We start from the raw sequence: 20,022 nt of genomic DNA on the forward strand, positions 1-20,022 counted from the left end.
GTATGGAATAGAAATCTGTCACAGTAATTTTCATCAAGTTATAAAATCATTAGATGGACGATGTTCGAGCACTAGTTCCATGCCAGCTTTTCAGATCAATCTATTCAGTGTACAATGTATTTATTTTGACCATATGATATTTATCCCTTATTTTCTATCTTTAGTGTGCAGAGAAAGCTGAGAGGATTCAGAATCATGTTAAAAAAAACATTGTGTATCAGAACCAGCTGCAGGAAGAACAGAGCACATCGCAGCTGGCAGTGGGTAGGTCTACAGTTAAATGGTTTCAGCTTCAGACTGGATTGTGTCTTTTCATTGATATTTCATTTATAATGGGCCATGGTAAAGAATTTTCTTAAGTTCCCATGTTACAGTGAGGAGTGTTAACCCTAAAGGGCTTATTCAGGTTGTATAACTGAATGCATACAGCCAACCTGCTCCTCAACTCTCCTACGTTTGGCTTTCTATGCAGTGCTGATGTCTGAGTTAAGGATATGGAGTTGTAAGCTATTGCAATAAGGGGAACAATGTAGCTTTCTGTTCTTTTAATCTTGTTTCTATGCCGATTAACTAGCTATCATTTCCTAACTTATGCTTTTCATAATTCTAGGCCAGTTCCCTATATGATTGTTTTGTCACTAGGATATGTATGTCCCTGTTTCATTCTGTTTCTCTGGAGGTTTAGGAAAGGATCTAATGTGTCTTTCTTGATTCTTTTTAAGAAAATGAGTATCCCTCTATTTTGGGTTCATTTTGGTCCAGCTCTTCTTTTAAGAAAAGTCAAGACCCAGCAGAAGAAAGCAAGGAAAAGAATTCTACCATAACCTTCAGCATTGAGCCAGATATTATTAGACATTCAAATGAGTCTTTAATGGACATCTGCAAAAGTGTTGACTCTTTAGCTCGACCCTGCAATCCCGCAGTTGAAGAAATTAACCCCATCACAAGGACAGAAAGTGGAGTTCAAAGTCGTCTGAAACTAAGAAAAAAGAGGTCATGCAAAGTATTGAAAAGAGCATGTGAGTTAACCAGTGATTCAGATGAACCTTTGACTGCCAGTGGAGAGCCTTGTGTTAAAAAAATGGAAACTCTTGATCCACTCATCAGTAACAGAGTCATCAATGTCTCCCAGACTCTTGATAGATGTGTTGAGGAGAACACAAAGCTCAAATCTAAAGGCAACTCAGCATTGTTAACAAATGGAGCACCAGAAATAGAAGATAATTGTGTGATTACACCCAACACCAGAATAGCAAGTGACTCTAATCCCCACTATCATGAAGGCAAGTCCTCAGGAGGGGCGATGTGCAGTACTGAAGCTTGCTCTTCAGCAGTGATGACTGAAGATGCTGCACTGCAAGAAGCAAAGCCAAATTGCTCTAAGGACCCTAGTGAAGCTTCTGAATCCAACCTTAAGGGTGAGGCAATTGCAGTAGAACCAGTTGAGCAGCAAGCAGGTACCACTGTGTGTAGGTCTCCAGGAGATAGCCAACTGAAATCTTGTACACTTGTTGAAGGACTTCTCTTTCCTGTCGAGTACTACGTTCGGACAACTCGCCGTATGACCAGTTGTCAGCGACAGGTGGATCTGGACGCAGTGATTCATAGCCAGTTGGGAAAGTCCAGAAATGGGGGGAAAGGAAGACCCAGGAAATTCACACATAACCACAGCAGTCCTGTAGAAGGCACCCCAAAGGGTGAAGCAGAGACCTGTGATACGTTATTACTTTTTAATAGTCAGGAAGGTGATGGCAGAGAATCTGGTTCAACTTCCTTGCAGCCTATCCTGCAAGATCCTTCTAAAGTGAGTGATAATTCCCAGAGCACTAAATCAAGCCAAAGGAGAGGAAGAAAAAGAGGCAGAAGAGAAAGTACAAAATTCCAGCTCACTGATTTTCCACAGAACTCTGTGGAGAAGAATTCAAATGACCACAGAGTTCCCAATGACATTCAGATTGCTCCACCTTCTGATGTTCAGGGTGAAGATGACATCAAGAGGAATGAAATTAATACATGCCAGACAATGCCTGATTCTAATGAACTCTATGGAGAAACTGAAAATAACACGAATAGTCATCACTTTTCAGGGACTACTAACTTTAATCTAAATAATTCCAGCCTATTGCAAAACAAAGCCAATGAACAAGTTGAACCACTACAAAAATCTAACGCAATTCAGACTAACGATGTCTTGATAAAACCTTGTAAAGAAGACACAAATGACCTGTTGACAGCACAAGTTAAATCTGCAGTGAGTATGCCTGAGCTATCAAGCACAAATAGTGATATTGACAGTCAGGACATGATCCCGGAAACTCAGCAGGATTTTTCTGATGACGCTGCCTTGAAGCAACATTTAAGTAAGACAAGGTGGTCACTTCCGTTAGGAGTTGACTTGGACCAAGAGAAGACAGAGCTGCCAGTGTCTCAGCCCAGGAGGAGAGTGAAGCTCTCAGGAGGTGAGCACCAAATACACTTTTGTTGGACTTGAATTGACTTGACTGCTGTTGTCATGCATGATTTGTTCTGAAAACTGACATTCGTGTTAAATGAGTGCAAAGTTCATTTATTTTTGATTAGAAAAAAGTAAAAAAAAACATTTTATTTTCATGCAGTCTTGCATAATCTCTGAAAAACACTTCACGGCCACTGGAAGCCTTTAAGTATAGTGACTGTTCTCTACAGACGTGTCTAAAACCAGAGAGTTTGCAATAATCCACAGATGAGCAGAAAATAGAATGGTTCATTGTGTCATCTAAGAGAGTAAGCACACATTGCCATTTAATCAGTCCCTCAAAGTTTTTTTCTACCTAAACCAAAAGTCAGATGTATTTTTCTCTTCAATAAATATGCAATTTGATTTCTTTAAACTAAAAACGAGATCTCTGTAGGACTGTTACCATTAGTTGGGAGAATGAATTCAACAGCCGTGAGGTAATGTTGCAGCTCTATAAAGCTGGCTAGACCACACTTGGGGTCTTGTGTTCAGTTCTGGTCATCTCATAATAGGAAGGATGTGGAAGCTTTAGGGAGGGTGCAGAGAAGATTCATCAGGATGCCTGGATTACAGAGCAGGTCTTACAAGAAAAGGCTGGATAAGCTAGGGCTTTTCTCTTTGGACTGAAGGAGGATGAGAGGTGTATAAGATGATATGAGGCATAGATAGAGTGGACAGCCCATGCCTTTTTCCCAGATGGCAGTGATTAATACAAAGGGGGGGGGGGTATAGAGGGGAATGTTAACAGTAGATTTTTTTACACAGAGAGTGGTAAGTACATGGAACTCACTGCCAGGGGAGATGGTAGAGGCAGATATATTTGCGACATTGAAGGGACACTTTGATAGGCAGATGGATGATAGAAAAATGGAAGGTTATGTGGGAGAGAAGGGTTAGAATGACCTGAGAGTAGGTTATAAGGGTGGCACAACATCAGGAGCCAAAGGGCTTGTACTCTGTTATATTATTTATGTTCTATTAAATTCTGAAGATTTTTTTTATGGTTCTTACAGACACTAAATCTAAATGATTAGAAACTGGAAATCTGTACTATTTATTATCTATTTTTAAATTTTTTATTTGGAAGTACAGCTCAGAACAGGTCCAACAAGCCATACTGCCCAGCAACCCACCTACTTAACACTAGCCTAATCATAGGACGATTTACAATGACCAACTAACCTACGAACCAGTGCATCCTTGGACTGTGGGAGGAAACCTGGAGCACCCAAAGGAAACCCTCAGGAAGAATCTACAAACTCCTTACTGACAGCACTGGAATTGAACTCCAGAATGCCCTGAGCTGTCTTTTAAAAGATCTCAGTGACAGCATAATACTTTAATTCACTACACTGTGAGATGGTGGGTGTTGTATGAAAATTCCCAGAGATAAATATTTAAAACTTCTTAGAGAATGCTTATCTCAGCATATGGCTCACCTATTAAATGATTTACCTTCTTTTCCTTTGTGTGTAGGAATCCTATTAAGAATAAACTATAGTACAGTTGTGGGTACCTATTTGGCTCAAGCGGTCTTTTCCTGCCTGCCAGTTTTCTGCTAATTTTTCTGTTTTCTGAAGTAATGGAAGTTGTATTGTCCCAATAGGTAATAGCTATCGTAGAACACGTGGAAGCTCCAGGAAGATCTCTAAATACAGGTCACTAGTGTGTTCAGAACCATTACTCTCTGTTAAAAAAGCTATCGTCAAAAGGTTATTTCACAGCCAGCAAGTCCAAGATTTTGACCTTCCAGAGGAGGATTATGGTCAACTTAAAGAAAAGCTAAGAACAGAAGCATTAAAGAAATCACTCGTGGAGAAGAATAATAGGGACACAGTGCCCAGAAAAAAATCCTGTGTACGAGAAACTACAGAGAACGTTGAGGAGTCTCACCTACAAAGTAAGATGGCTTATTTCTAAATTTCTAAGGCAAGTGCTTCCAATATTCTAATGCAAATAGTTAGCAGTTGAAATGGCCAGTATTTAGCTTTCCTTTCGTCTGTATTTAGCTTTTTTCTTCATCTGTCAAGTTAGCCTTTCCAGTAAGTTCACATACTTTAAACAGTAGTACTTCAATTGGTACATTATCTTTATTCTGAGAAGCTAATTGGCCCCAGTGTATACAAAGCACACTCTACACTGCTCACTTTCTTTGTACACATTAAATACAGGCAATTTACCAACATAATTGTGAAGTATACAATCTCTAGTAGCTTGGTATAATCTTCTAACAATGGCAGATTACACAAACTTAAAGTTGGATTCAGTTGATCGCTCCTCCTTCAGAAACTAAAGTTTGAGATTTACAATTGAGATTAGTTAAGCTCCAACTGGAGTTCTAATAACAGCAAGAAGAAATATAATTTCCTGCATGTACAGTTTGCGTGCAGTCCACTTGTGGGGTCATAAGTTCAATTGTGAAAATAAATGAAACAATCGGATTAATGACTAGTGTATTACTACAGTGGTTACAAGTACTGGCAAAGTAAATTTGTCAATTAATTTAAGTGAAGCTTAAACCTGATGATAGATGAATTAATGCACGGTGTGTTTTTCAACCCAGTGTCTCCAGAGTCTCTGAGTTGCATGGAACTTTCCAGTACCCCAGAAAAGCCAGAGAACAACAATAACTCTCGTGTTCAGAAAATTCCAAAAAACACATCTGGCCGTAAGCCATCTTGCAGCATTCTGCTTTCAACTCCACAGGCTACGGGTGACCATCAACATGACCAGTATGCAGGTAGCCCTGCTTTCCCTTCACTCGGCTTCACTCCTGTCTCCGGTGCTACTGGCTGTTCTCCAGTATTTTCCCAAAGGAGCTGTGGAAACCCGAATTCACCTCAAACTGCCACATTGTTACATGGGCTGGAAGATGTGGGGAATTGTGAACAGAGATCCCAGTCAGCTGTTGGAAAAGCATCACAGCCACATTTGACTCAGCCCTCTCCGATAATAAAGGAAGGCAGTCCATGTGCTTTCTCTGGAAGGGAACTTTTAAATAATAAAGATGAGGAGGACCTCAACTACAAAGGTGGAATGACAGTCAGCCAACAAGAGATGCCAAATGATGATGATACTGAGGAATTTTCAAAAATGGTCGTTGAAGAGGTAACTATTTTTCTGTAATGTTTTAGTATGGTGGTGCAATCTGTGGCTGTGGGATCTGACCATCAGTGCAAGGCAGCATTTATAGGCCATTTCTAATTGCCTTTTAACTAAACTTTTGCCGTGTCATTTAAGCGTCTGTGGGTCTGGAGTTGTATTTAGCCAGACTAGGTGAGGATGTAAGATTTCCTTCTCTGAGGAATATGAATACAGCAGCTCAGAACTTCGAACAGTAGAGCACATTACAGGAGCTTCGGCTCCACTGTCAGTTTTACCCTTCCTTCCCTCCTACACAGAGCTTGCCTTGTATCTGTTCGAACTGTATCTATATGCTTCCTGTCCTGCTAAGGATTTCTCTTTCTGTACTGTTTTAGTCGCAGGTTTCCAACATGTACAGTGTTATTTTGGCTGTCATTTTAGTTTTATTAGCTGTATTTGTAAAGAGGAGCTCTACAATTTTTTGATAAATATAAGATTTCATGGTTTACAAATCTTTTCACTGACTTTGTGAATTTTGATTTGTAGAAGGATGATGGCTTGTCTCCAGTTCTTGCCACCATGAAGTTAGAGCAAAAATTGGAAAAGCAGATGTTACAATTAATCTCCAAGATACAGGTTAGTGAATACTGATGAGCACTGAAGGACAAATCAGATGAACCAGATTTTGCTGAGCAAGGCTCTTTGCTTAAGTACCCTAATTGTCAAAGGTTTAAATGGTCGAGACCTGCAAGGCTGTGTTTGCTGGATTTAGTCAGTAAGATCCTACACAATGCCAGGGTCTTGATGATCTTGCCCAATACAAAAGGATAAGCTTAGCAACTAGAGGACAAACACTTTAACTTTAAAACATTGAAACAATCTTAGCTATGGTGTCTGGGTGGTTGGAGTGGGACAGGCTGTATTGGTGATGTTCACTCCTAGGAACTCGAAGCTCTCAACCTCAGCACCACTGATGTAAACAAGAGCAAGTGCACTGACCATTCGCCCTCCTGAAATCATAACCAGCTCTTATTTTTCTGGCACAGAGGGAAAGGGTTTCAAAGGTTCAAAGGGACATTTAATGTCAGAGAAATGTATACAATATACATCCTGAAATGCTGCTTCTTCACAACCATCCACAAAAACAGAGGAGTGCCCCCCAAGAATGAATGACAGTAAAATGTTAGAACCCCAAACCCCCCCCCAGCTCCCCTCCCGCGTATAAACGGCAGCAAGCAACAATCCCCCCTCCCCCCACAGGCAAAAAAAACCCCATCGGCACCCACCACCAAGCACTCAAGTGTGAACAAAGCAACAGCAAAGACACTGATTTACGGTACCCCAAAGGCTACTCATTCAGCTGGTATTTGACATACCACAGGTGCTCCTTCCCTCCCTCCCTAATAAGGGAGAAAGATGTCTCCATTTCACAGTGAGAGGGGGGTCATATCAAACAACTTGCTGGTTTACAATATTAAAAGTCCAATGCGTTGCTTTTTCCAAGCTCTGTGCCCAAAGATCTCGGGTCTGCGATTCCTCCGTCTCCAGAAATCTCGGTCCTCCAAAGGTGAGCTGAGCCCTTAGGCTGTGCTGAATAACGGCCATCATGAAACCCTGAGAGCGGGTTCCATTCTCGCAAAGAACTGTAGTCAGTGTGTATCTGCAGATGAGGGTCTTCGAAAAAATCCTGACGGGGAAAAATAGAGATATTACAGATGGAAGTAGAGTTGTTTCCGAAGATGCAAGCAAAGGAGTTGCTGTTAGGTGCCATCGTCCTCCTAAGCTCCTCCTTTCTGGTTGTTGTACACCATGTAGTGACACCATGTCACTAGGCTCTCTATGCCCTTCCTGTACTCCAAGTGATATAATTGTCTCCGAAAATCAAGTGAAAGAGTGGGTTGAGAATGTAGGTAATAAATCTTGGGCAACACACAAAACGATGGAAGAACGCAGCAAATTGGGGATCATCTGAAATGGGCAGTTGTAGTTTCAGGTCGAGACCCTTCATCTGGGCTGAAAGATAGAGGGAGATACCATCGGTCTGTAGTCTCTTTTGTCTCCAAACACAATTTTGGCTTTGTCAATGGGGAAATAGGGTACAAAAACAGAAAAGTTTATTTATTTAGAGCTACAGTGCGAAATAGGCCCTTCCAGCCCTTACAATGACCAATAAGTTATGGTAAAGCTTTGAAAAACTGCTCTACCTCAAATGGAGCATTACAGTTGTTGCATAGGAAGGATATGAAGACATTAGAGAGGTCCAGAATAAATGAGAATTGTTTCTGGGATAAGGGACTATAGTTACAAGGGTAGGTTTAAGGGGCTGCATCTGCTTTCTTTGGACTAAAGAATGTTGAGGGTAGGTGAGCAGAACAAATGCAAAAATGTATTTGCTCTGGTGCAAACACAATGTCTTTTTTATCACGAGTGTCCTTTCCATGACTACCCTTAATTTTGTAGTAGGTATTTTTTTTTATGGTATACATGTTGAGGGAAAGGACACTACCCAGGTAAACCAGCTTCACTACTGGCATGAGATATCTATGCAAGTTTCATCAGTCTTGTGAGGATGAATAGTGTTATCTTTGTTTATAGAATCCGTCCACGTCCTGCATTATTGATCTGTGCACGGTATGTTGGACTGTGAAAGAGACCAGAACTTCGTGTATTGCCTGTGCCTGCGAAACAGCAGTGTTGCTGTGGGCCCCGCAGCAGCTGAACCAGTGGATTAACATCGGTGCTTGGACCTTTGATGAGGTATATGCCTGTCCTTTTCTCATTGTTACAAATTAGAGTAATCTGATGTCAGGTATTCGATGCTGGATGATTGAGTTCGGTTGTTTAATCACAAATATTTAATTTCACAGAATTATGAATACCTCGTTGAATTTATCTTCTTTTTCTTTGACATCTGTAGAAGCCTGCACACTGAGTCCCCTAATGAAATTCTTTCATAAACAATGGGCTCTCACCAAAGGATTGAACATTATGATTAAAAAACAATATTGTTCCAACAAGTCTAAACCCTGGATTAATTTCTTCCCTGAACAAAGCTCTTATATCCAAGTTTCCCATTCACCTTAGTTGGGAGAAGTCTTCCATTTACTGAGCTCCTCATGATTATTAAATTTTTAAAAAGTCCTGGATTAAACAAGGCATTTCCAGAATAATACAAACCCAGGATTATACAAGAAACTCCGGGATTAAACATGAAATATTTAAAAGACCTACTGTAGTTCCCAAACTTTAGTGGACATCAACAGATTAGACTTCTGTTGTGTCTAAAGCAGCTTTATAAACTTTCCTGTTCTATTTAAAGTATTTGAGACAAACCAGACTTTGGTATTTGGCGCACAGTTTTTGATATCTGTGGCAGGCAGAGCAGGAAACCATATGCGTAGTCAGAACTATTGCCACTAACTCATCATATCCCTAATGTGAATCACGGCCATAAATGAGTCATCTGTGAAGATAGGTAAAACGAGGCCAGAGATTTGCTACGCTCCTGTCCCTCGAAATATCTACTATGTATGTAAGAGTTCTGCCAGATACTTTTCTGCAGCTAAGAGGCTACGGTTAGGAACCCCTTTGTGCATCTAGAATCTCTAAGTAGATCACTGCTTTATCTCAAGCTGGTTTTGCATTGCAAATCAATGCCGTTTTGGTGCAAGTTAGTATCCTATCCGGTAAGATATATTCAGAGACCACTTAGCAACAGTTTAACTGCTTGTGTGTTCAGGTTTTACTATGTTTATGTATAGTGATGTGACCTGTTTTTTTTAAAAATCTAATTTTAACATTGATTTGTTTTTTTCCCCTTCCTTTCAGGTTCCCATCATTGAGCTCATCCCCGTCCCAGATGCTGTGAACATTCTGTGTGTGGCCTTCGGGAGCCTGGAGATAAGGGAAGTGAAGTAAGGCCTCAAAAAACAGTCTCAGAACAATAGAAGCACCACTCTTCTGGCTGAATTACACATATGTAACACAGCAGTTTTTCAGAGTACCACTCACCTTACTTATAACCAGACTGTTGAAACTGACATGTTGCTATTATTGTCTGACTGTTGACACATCATAATGGATAATCATAATGGGTTTGGAGGCTAAGAGATTAACTGCTCCATAATGAAATGAGTGTGGAAAGTATAAGGGGAGGAGTCCGGTGCTCACTTAATTTCCTCTTAGTAACAGGTTTTAGAGTGAGTCAATCTAAAATCTGTGTGGAGTTCTGTCACTGGGAAAATTATTTTCTCAGAAAAGGTCTATCAGAGTTCTGAAGAGAGCATGTTGAAATAGGAGCAATTCCATTTCTAATTCAGAAAGTTCTGACTGGGGACTATAGTTGCAGTTTTATTTTGTAACCAACCCATTCTGTACCTGTCCTGGGAATGTTTTAGAGTAGAGGGAGCTGTATTTTGTGCAGAGAGAAATCTATTATTTTTTTACACCGTATCATTGTAGTTCTAATAATGGATACTTGGCTCAGATGTGGGCTGATGATTCTTCTTTCTTGATGATAAAGATGGATTATTTTTACACTTCTTGTAAGGGTGTTACACTCTACAGTAAAAGGCTGCTTGGAACACAGTCTGTTGCAAGCAGGAGACATAAATGCAGTGTTGGGGCTGCCTGGAAGGAGGTTGGTCTGCTCTTATGGCACACTTCAGAGTCAAAGCATAGAAGTGAACACCCTCTCCGAAGAAGGAAGGTGAGAAACTAATTTTATTTTAAATTCTTTGTTCTCCTCTGCAAGCAGCCCATGCATGCTCAGAACATTAAATGATACGGGAGTTTCAGATAGTTAAAAAAAAATTAGATGAGATTACAAAGAAGTGAAATTAATTTGTCTTCAGCTCAGGTTTGATTGCTAGAAGATATGGAAGGCCAATCAAATTGAAGGCCTGTACTAACATGAGATTCTTACTGTCCTGATTTCACTTCTAAGCAGTCTAGATCTAACAGGGAGAATATTTTGTACTGTTTTCTCCTACTCTTTGTGTTAAAGATGCCCGAGGATAATGTGACTTCTTGATTATGATAGATTGTTTTTTAATAACAGACTTGTGATACCAAAGCATAAAGTAGTTTACAGAAAGTGCAACAGCCTAAAGACTCACACTTAACACTTTAGGAACATTAGGAACTGTCATCAGATCTCTGAACAGTTCATGGACACAACCTCACAATTTGTATTTTACACTATTTATTATAATAACTTACAGTAATTTGTTATGCCTGCACTGTACTGTCACCACAAAACACCAAATTTCACGGCATATAGCCAGATAGTAATAAAGCTGATTGTGATTCTGATTCAGATTATTTTAGGACATAGTTCAAATAGATATTTCATTTCCCATGTCTGGCTTTGGTAAATGCCCACAGAGGCCCCTCTGGGCTATTAACAGAGAAAATGGTGCTTGTGCAGAGCTGGCTGAAAGTTTGAATAAGAGGTTAGAGGAAATATTTTGTGTTACTTTTAATATTAGGGCAAGTTTACTGACTGAATTTTCTGGTTAGGAGTGAGCGACCTATGCAGCTTGTCCCACCCAATGAGATGGTTCTGGCTTTCAGCAAAGTTGAAGGACAATCAGAAGCTTTGATTGGATCAACTATAATGAGCAACATCATCATTTGGTGAGAACTTGATCCCAATTTGTTTCTTTATCAACAGTATCACCATAAGCCATAGCATGTTGGCCTATGAGTCAGATAAACTCCAACCTCAGTTTATATCCAGTGCAATGCTGAGAGAATCCTGTGTTGTTAGGAGGGTCTTTGTTTCAAATCAAAGCCTCATCTCCCTCTTAGCTAGATTTATAAGTCCTATGGAAGAGGAGTGGGTGAGTTGTAGTTAGAAGTCATGGACCAATACTTGTGTTTCAAGTATTTCTCTATAATTTCAACAGCTACCTGCTTTGCAGGCTCTATTTCTTCCCCAGCTGTTGCCCCCATTGTCCTCATTGTTGCCTTCATGTTAAGGGTGAGTACCCTTTTGTTCTCTAGCAAAGGTGTGGGCATTTTTTTTGGGCTGTGCCCCACCGTCCTGGAGGTAGGAATATGGGAAATGTGCCTTTGAACATGCCCAATTGTTCAAATAGATGATGGGAAATTTGTTTCCTTGGCCAACACTTCTAAGAAACATTACTTGGATTTTAATATATTAAAAAATTAGTTTGTCTTATTTGCCAAATGGGCAACAATATACGCTTAAAAAAATATAAGTATGCCGAGCCTGCAGAGGCTGTTCTGGGAGTTCTGATAAATAGCTGAATAAAAGTAGTTATTAAGCACTGAAGGCATTTTCTTCTTCATTCTCCATGTTTTCTGTTGGGAATAAATTATTTGACATTATTATGGGTGTTGTTTGGGCACTGCAGGCTGAAACGCTGTCGAAATTGATGTTTTCATTTGTTTACCTCTTAGGAACTTGAAAACCGGGCACCTTCTCAAGAGGATCCATTTAAGTGAAAGCTACCCTGGCACTGTCTGCCAGAAGGCCTATTCCCAGTCTGTAAGGAACAGCAGTTTTAACTTTGGAACTACAGACCGCAGCATCATTTCATAAAACACTGCTTTGTGCCATTACTGCTTCCAGAAAGGGCATTGGTTGCAGAATAATGAGAAGGAATGTGTAATGGAAATTAAAGATACTGGGGATCAAATAGAATACTGCATATAATTCAAAACTATTTACTAGGAGCCTTTCGTGAGGGAGGAGCCATCACCTCCTATGTTCTGATTGCATTTCAGACCAATAGGAGAAAACAGGCAGAAAATGCTGGAGAACTCTGCAGGTTGGGCAGCATCTATGAAAATGAATAAAGAATTGACGTTTTGCTGACAAGACACTTCGTCAGGACTGTAAAGGAAGGTGGAAGAAGCTAGAGTAGGAAGGTGGAGTGGCGGGAAGGACTACAAGCTGGAAGGTATGATAGGTGAGACCAGGTGGGTGGGGAGGGGGATACGAAGCTGGGAGGTGATAGGTAGAATAGGTAAAGGGCTGGAGAAGAAGGAATCTGATAGCAGACTGCTGTGTACTTCGCTTCACGAAAGCATGTCTCACTGCCACCACTTTGGATACTGTGTTGCAGCCCGATGGCTTCACCGTTCTCCGCAAAGACATCAGTTGAGTCCTTTAGAGGTAGGGAAGGGGGAGTATGCTTTATGATGAACTCATTGTGGTGCACAGACCTGCTCACCCGACCTGTAACATCTAGGGGTCAAGTCTTGTCCATTTTATCTGCCAAGGGTCTTTTCCACTATCACCTAGGGTAGTGTACATTCCACCTCAGGCCATCATCCAGCAGGCACTGGAGGAGCTGAGCACTGATCAGATGTTACAGAACAGTGCACCCTGATGCCTTCCTATAATTACAGGAATTCCAACTAGGTTGGCTTGAAATCTTTGAGCAAATACCACCAAACTATCACTGTAGATCCAGAGGAACCAACACACTTGACCACCGTCAAGAACACTTCTCTTTCTATTCCAAGCCTGCACTTTGGAAAGTCCAATCACCTGGCTATCCTAATACTCCCAACATAAAGACAGAGACTAAAGACCACATCACCAGTTGTGAGGCCCAAGAAGGGATGGTCAAGAGAGGCAGCTGAGCACTTACAGAACTGCTTTGAGTCATTCAAGGGTTCATCTTGAGAAATGAATGAACACGTCACAGTTATCACTGACTTCATGAGGATCAGTGTGGATGAGTGCGTGCCTTTGAAAACATATCAGACATACCCAAACCAAAAGCTGCAGATGAACCACGAGATTCATTGTCTGCTGAGGACTAGATCTGCGGCAATCAAGACCTGTGATCTAGAACTACTCAAGAAGTCCAGATACAACCTACGGAAAGCTATTTTAAGAGTGAGACCAACAAATTGACCGGGGACATCAGGAAGGGGAAGTTGAGGGAACATACACCAGTCCTCATTGAGTGATCAGCTGTAGAGAGGGTGAGCAGCTTCAAGTTCCTGAGTGTCAATATTTCTGAAGATCTATCCTGGGCTGGCCACTAGTCAAGTCAAGTCACTTTTATTGTCATTTCGACCATAACTGCTGGTACAGTGCATAGTAAAAATGAGACAAAGTTTTTGAGGACCATGGTGTTACATGACACAGTACAAAAACTAGACTGAACTACGTAAAAAAAAAAACACAGAGAAAGCTACACTAGACTACAGACCTACACTGGACTACATAAAGTGCCCAAAAACAGTGCCGGCATTATACTAAATAATAAACAGGACAATAGGGCAAGGTGTCAGTCCAGGCTTTGGGTATTGAGGAGTCTGATAGCTTGGGGGAAGAAACTGTTACATAGTCTGGCCGTGAGAGCCCGAATGCTTCGGAGCCTTTTCCCAGACGGCAGGAGGGAGAAGAGATTGTATGAGGGGTGCATGGGTTCCTTCATAATGCTGTTTCCTTTGTGGATGCAGTGTAGTGGCATCAACACTCGACTTCCAGGCGGATGTTCCTGAGTTTGAATCTGGCCGGGACCCAATCTGGGCAGTAGCATTATCTGTGCAGATGAAAGGACTGGCAATCTTCTTCCTTCTCTTGTCACGAAAACCCCATTGGATAACTACACCATCCATAGGGTCGCCATGAGTTGATGACAACTCGACAGCACTCAACAACAACAATTCTGGGCAATTACGAACAAGGCATGACAGCAGCTACATTTCATTAACAGCTTGAGGCGACTTCGTACATCACCAAAGACTCATGCAAATTTTTACTGTGGACAGCATTCTAACTGGTTGCATCGCTGTCTGGTATGAAGGGGCCACTGCACAGGACTGGGGAAAGCTGGATAAAGTAGCAAATTCGGCCAGCTCCATCATGGGCATCTTCAAAAGGCGATGCCTCCAAAAGGCAGCATCCATCATTAAGGACCCCATCACCCAGGAATTGCCCTCTTCTCATTGCTACCATCGGGGAGGAAGTGCGGGAGCCTGAAAACACATTTTTATTACTTATTGCAATTTATAGTTTTTGATGTATTGCAATGCTGCTGCAAAACAACACATTTCACGGCTTATGCCAGAGAAATTAAACCTGATTCTGAATGGGAAGGAGGAGTGGCACTGGGGGTGGTGTGATAGGCAAGTGAATTGAGAAGAGGCTAGAGTGGGGAATTGAAGAAGAGAGAATTGGAATGGGAAGAAAAATTAATGGATGCTAGAGAAATGCCATCAGGTTGGAGGCTACCCAGACAGAATACGAGGTGTTTCTCCTCCAGCCTGAGAGTGGCCTCATTGTGGCAGTAGAGGAGGTCATGGACCGATATGTTGGAATGGGAATGGTGATTGCAATTGAAATTGTTGGCCCCCAGGAAATCCTGCTCTTTTTGTGAATGGAGTGAAGTTTCAAAGCTAAGCAGTCCTCCAATCTAGATCGGGTCTCACCACGGAGAGGAAGCCCTTTGGGAGCACTGGATACAGTAGATTTCCAAAACAGATTCACAGGGGAAGTGTTGCCTTACCTAGAAGGAGTTTTGGGGCCTTGAATGGAGAAAAGTTATAATTGATGAAAAGAATCTTAGCTTGAATTTAGTTGATTCCTGTTGAATCCAAAGTTAAAATACGATGATATATTAAAGTGAGCCTCAGAGTATTTGTAGAACAGATAAAGTTGGGTACAGTAAGTACAAGCACTTTGCAGGAAAGAGATGGTTACTTAAATTTAAAAGCAAGCTTTACTACATTTTAATAAAGTAAAACTGACTCTGAAAGAAGAATCCATAATTTTTGCATCTGAAGCCCTGATGATTTGAGAGCAGACGAAGATTGGTATTAAAAACAAATCAGTAAACCAAGAAGGAAAGTGGAGTGTTTGCTGCTCTTGTTTCAAAACTCAGATGTACCCCTTTGGTACAATTTAACTCTGGACTAGCAGCCTTTAATTTGATTTACTTTGTTTGGAATTTCAATGAGTGAGAGGACCTGCTGACTGCTTGGCTTCTTGTTTAAGTAGCTTCTTGGTGAAATTACAAGTGCTGGGATTTTACAATATAAGGAGTGCTATCAGCAAGGACAGAAAGTAATGTCAATTAAAGTTTTTAATGAAGAATTAACCCCTGCATGTCCTCTCCCCAGTCACCTCTTCTCAAAGAAAAATCAGTTCTGTCCTGCTGAGTTCCTCCAGCATTTTCTGTGCTGCTCAATCCTCTGCATTCTTTTTTAATATTTTCAGTTTTATTTTATCTCTGCCATTACATTACTCCCCTAGATCATTATGATCAAAGACAGCTATGCAATGTTTATGAATCTGATCAACTATGCATAGATTTAAGGATTATAATCTAGAGAGTTGTCTCTTAGTAAATAGAAAGGACAACAATTAAATCATGAATGCTGTTTCTAAGCTAGTAAATCTGTAAAGCTAAAGTTGACTGCTCCCTTCTGTAACAGATATTTAGTAATAATTGTTTTGTTTCTAAAATTTAGGGAGTATTGTTCATTATTCTCAGTCATCGATACATTGGAACCTGCGAAGAATTGGTTGGGGGACAAGTCTGTGTTTTGAGAACGGTTGCCGTTAATCCCATGAATGGGAAAAGTAGACCAGTCATGTCATATACAATCCCTGTGGAATGCAGTGGGAGGTAAGGTTCGTCTGTACAAAATGTACGTTAATACTTTCTGATATTTAAAAAAAGCTTTTTGATGCTCAGTATATCTATGAGTGAAATGTGGATTGGTGACTTTCAAACACAATATTAAAATTAGGCTCTGTGTTAAATGCATACATCGCAGCTTTTTCAGGACAATTTCTCTGTAAATTGTATTTTCTCATCAATTTTGTGGATTAAAATTGTTTACTGTGAAGTTAGCTTCTCCAGATGTATGGTTGGCTTCCTTGTGCAGTCAGCTGTCTCTGTTTCTCTCTTCATCAGTTGTATTCTCTCCCTGGAGTATTGTTAATCCAGTCTCAGAATCAGTTTTTTTAATTGACGATTTGTGTCTTTAACAAACTCGTGTATTTTTCACAATGTGGTGTTTTGCCTCAACCTACTGGCAGAAGGTGGTATAGCAGTTACATATACCTTTTGCATTTTTCATTGGCTGAATATTAACACAAACCAACGTGATGCAATTGTGCAACTGTTAATTTGTTTATCTCTACCTGAGGAATTTCTGTTACCTTGAGTATAAAGGTAATAGATTTTTCAAAGGCTTTATCTTTTCATTGAATGTATTGAATCTCTTTAATCTCTGCTTTGCTCCTCAGTTCCTCACTTAGTTTCAAATGCTTTATCCTTTGTCTGAACTTCACTTGTTGATTGTTATGAATCAACGTTTCTCACTCATTCCTGAACTCCTAAAAGAACCCACTTGATTTTCACTGTTGTCAGGGGAATACCAATTCTGACTGGTGAAACCACCCTGAGTCCTAGTGCTTGATCATGATTTCCTTGGTCTAGGCAATATCCCGAGAACAGAGGGCAAGGGAAGGGTCCCCCAATAAATAGGTGTTCCTCAAGCATAGGGAGACATACAAACTCTAATCTTTTATTCTCACGCCACTAACTCAGCAATAGGAGTTCTACAAGTGTTGAGAGACCCACAGAGACATAAACATTTTGGTCTTTTGTTCTCATGCCATTGGTGCCAGGGCCAGGAAAGAACCCAGCCACTATCTGCAAAGATTAGACATTAACGAACGAACAGTGTTTAACTTAAACAGACACCTTACATGCTGCAAGCTCACAAAGAGTTGAAGTGTCACTTGGAACTGTTCCGACTTTCATCCGAGCTTTACAAAATTTAATACAACACAACCATTTGCCTTTCTCATTGTTTCCTGTACCAGTGATTTGTACGTAAGAACCCTTGGGGGTTCTATGCCAATGCCTTTCAAGCTTTCACATTACTTTCTATATATCATGTTCTTGTGAATCAGGTAAATGTGATTGGCAGAAGGACCACAATCAATATGAGGGGGAAAACTTAAGTTTATGCAATGAATAGTTTGTGTTTGGAATACATTGCCAGTGTTAACAGTGCAGGAAAATTCACTTGTAGAAATCGAAAAGGTCCCAGATAAGCATCTGAAATTAAAGAATTTGCAGGGAATGAAACCACCTGAATTGAACTTGTGTAGAGCTGTGTTAAAGATAATGGCCTCCTGAACTGCAGCCCTTCCGTGGATCAAGTTATTCTTTCTAATTGGGTCAATGACACATTTACAGGAAGGTTGTTTTCCTCATTTTGCTCATTGACCATATTTCTTTAATCAGGTATGTTGATGGAGGTGTGAAGGGCCAGTCCATTGCTGCAATTGTAACTCCCGGAACGCTGGTACTTTGGGACATACTGTCTGGCCACATCTCAGCCATTCATGAACCCAGTGGGGACTGGTCACTATTTCACTGGGCAGAGGAGGACTCGTGTCTCCTGGCCAAAAAGAACGATAGCACCGTGTATGTATACAAATGCTCATGAAGCAGAACAGGATGAATATTTTGCTGGCTCAAGATTATATAGTGTAAACTGGGTTATAATTTCTGTATCTGAAAGCTGTGTATATTCTTTTTTTGAATGAAAAGCACCAAAGTTCTGCAGGACAAATAGACTTCAATGTGAACTAAGTGCCGTGTAGTTTATGTGCACAATGTAATGTTTTTCCATGATTTGCTGAGTTCTGTACAGTGCCATTTTGCTACGGGGTGTGCTGTAAATTGCTGAGATTATTTCTGTAAAAATGTCAGCACACTTCAGTGCATAACTATTTAATAGTTATGTTTAGATACAAAGATTTGTTTTGTGTTTAACTGCTGTAGTTAAACTGTTCCTTTCCAAATGCACTTGTCGGATAGTCCTGAGTGAGCACTGTAAATAGTTTTGACAGGTGGTAAACGAGCAGGTTATATTTTCCTCTAGTTCACTGTTGATAGATGTAAAGGTGGAAAATCTGAGTTGTATTCCTATCCAGCAACAGTAAAGCCAGCCTCATTTTATTTTCATGTGGCTGCTTTGGCTTGTTGCCTGTCCCATTAATAGAGGTTGAACTTTGAAAAGCAAGCACATGTCACTTGTTTCCAAACCTGGAGTAACTGTACTTATTTAAGTATAAGACAAATAAGAGATTATAATGCTGCAAATCTGTATTTAATAAATAAAGCCTATCAGTTTCTATTATGCACTTTATAAATATTGAATAAAAACCATCATTGGCCAATAAAGTGGGGATCACATGCAGAAATTAGGTTCTTAATACCATTTAGCTTGCGATAGTTTGGAGCCATTCTTTCTGTACATATTGGAACATTTTAACCTAATCCTTCTGTAACTTCTCATAATTATTTGGGTTTTCTGAATTATTTGACTACAGTTTACAAAGATCTACTCACGTTTTCAGTTGGATGTACAGCACAGGATGTCTTTGGTTAAATCAAAACTTTATAATTGTATAGCCTCCATACACCATGTTCCACCAGAATGCTGGGTAGAGTGGCTGAAAAGCTGCCATGTTGCTCCGAGTGAGGGGAACTTAACTGACTGTAGAGATTCCATTTGGAGACAGCACATCAAGGTAGCAAGGACCATCGGAAAACCTACTCAAATGTGGGGAATTGAAGGACAAGCCATGTAACCATGGCAACCGCAACCATGGTTGTCATGGCAACCATGGCAAGTGCAATATTCCACAGAGATCTAGGGCTGCTAACCCAAAGCAAGATAACCCAGTAAGATCAATTACTGAAACAAATTTGCAAATCATTGTGAATGAACGGAGGATTACCTGGGAGTTTTGATGAGTCAGTGCAGGTTCCAAACACTAAATGACACCTCCAAGAGGAAGTGGAGTGGCAAAATACCGAAGTTAATCAGACACTGAACTGTTGCAAGAGAAATTAATCATTGGATTATTTCTGGTAAAAGGGTTCTGGGCTGCTGGGCTATGGCATTTTTGGTAGCAATGTTGCCTCTGAGTTAGAGATGCAATGGTACTTCAGAAAATTAAGCACATAAGTATAGGGTAATATTGTAGAGCATTACTGAAGGAGCACTGCCTTTCAGTCTGCTGTTAAACTGAGATTTATTTCCATATACAACTCTGATTTGAAGAACAGGATTTTTTTTTTGCAGTATTTGGATGATTATCCTACAAGCAACATTGCTAAAATGTTTCTGGTTATAATTATATTCTTGTTTGTGATTAGTAGCTTACTGTATTTCCTATATAACATCAATGACTGCATTTCTGCAGCACTCGTCTGGCAAGTGCTTTTAAATTGTTGAGGCTGTAATAGGCACTAGATTGATATAAGTATTTCTTTGCTGTTCTCTTAGCTTGATGACTGGATTTGCTGTTTGTTTAGCAGAGATAAAACTTTCTATGGTTGATAATGAAATAAAAAGGGAAAACATCAAAATACAAAGGATAAAATGAATTGTAAAAGAAATTGTAATAAAAGACAAGA

At 40.3% G+C, this 20,022-nt stretch overlaps 1 protein-coding gene across 3 annotated transcripts in view; it reads left to right on the plus strand.

Moving 5' to 3' along the window:
- The window catches only part of palb2 (partner and localizer of BRCA2), a 28,909-nt gene extending 8,887 nt beyond the window's left edge, over positions 1-20,022 (plus strand). For 2 of the 3 annotated variants that reach the window (XM_059979734.1, XM_059979733.1), the window contains exons 3-14: positions 165-264; positions 723-2,459; positions 4,104-4,397; positions 5,061-5,605; positions 6,128-6,217; positions 8,177-8,338; positions 9,410-9,495; positions 10,131-10,289; positions 11,102-11,218; positions 12,008-12,095; positions 16,043-16,200; positions 17,836-20,022. In XM_059979734.1, the coding sequence (XP_059835717.1) occupies positions 165-264; positions 723-2,459; positions 4,104-4,397; positions 5,061-5,605; positions 6,128-6,217; positions 8,177-8,338; positions 9,410-9,495; positions 10,131-10,289; positions 11,102-11,218; positions 12,008-12,095; positions 16,043-16,200; positions 17,836-18,040 (3,741 nt within the window). In that variant the 3' untranslated portion in view covers positions 18,041-20,022. Of the gene's footprint in view, positions 1-164; positions 265-722; positions 2,460-4,103; positions 4,398-5,060; positions 5,606-6,127; positions 6,218-8,176; positions 8,339-9,409; positions 9,496-10,130; positions 10,290-11,101; positions 11,219-12,007; positions 12,096-16,042; positions 16,201-17,835 lie in introns of those variants that run through there. The other variant, XM_059979735.1, reaches the window with a different exon arrangement.

Source organism: Hypanus sabinus, chromosome 9 (assembly GCF_030144855.1).
Source record: "Hypanus sabinus isolate sHypSab1 chromosome 9, sHypSab1.hap1, whole genome shotgun sequence".
NCBI classification, from domain to species: domain Eukaryota; kingdom Metazoa; phylum Chordata; class Chondrichthyes; order Myliobatiformes; family Dasyatidae; genus Hypanus; species Hypanus sabinus.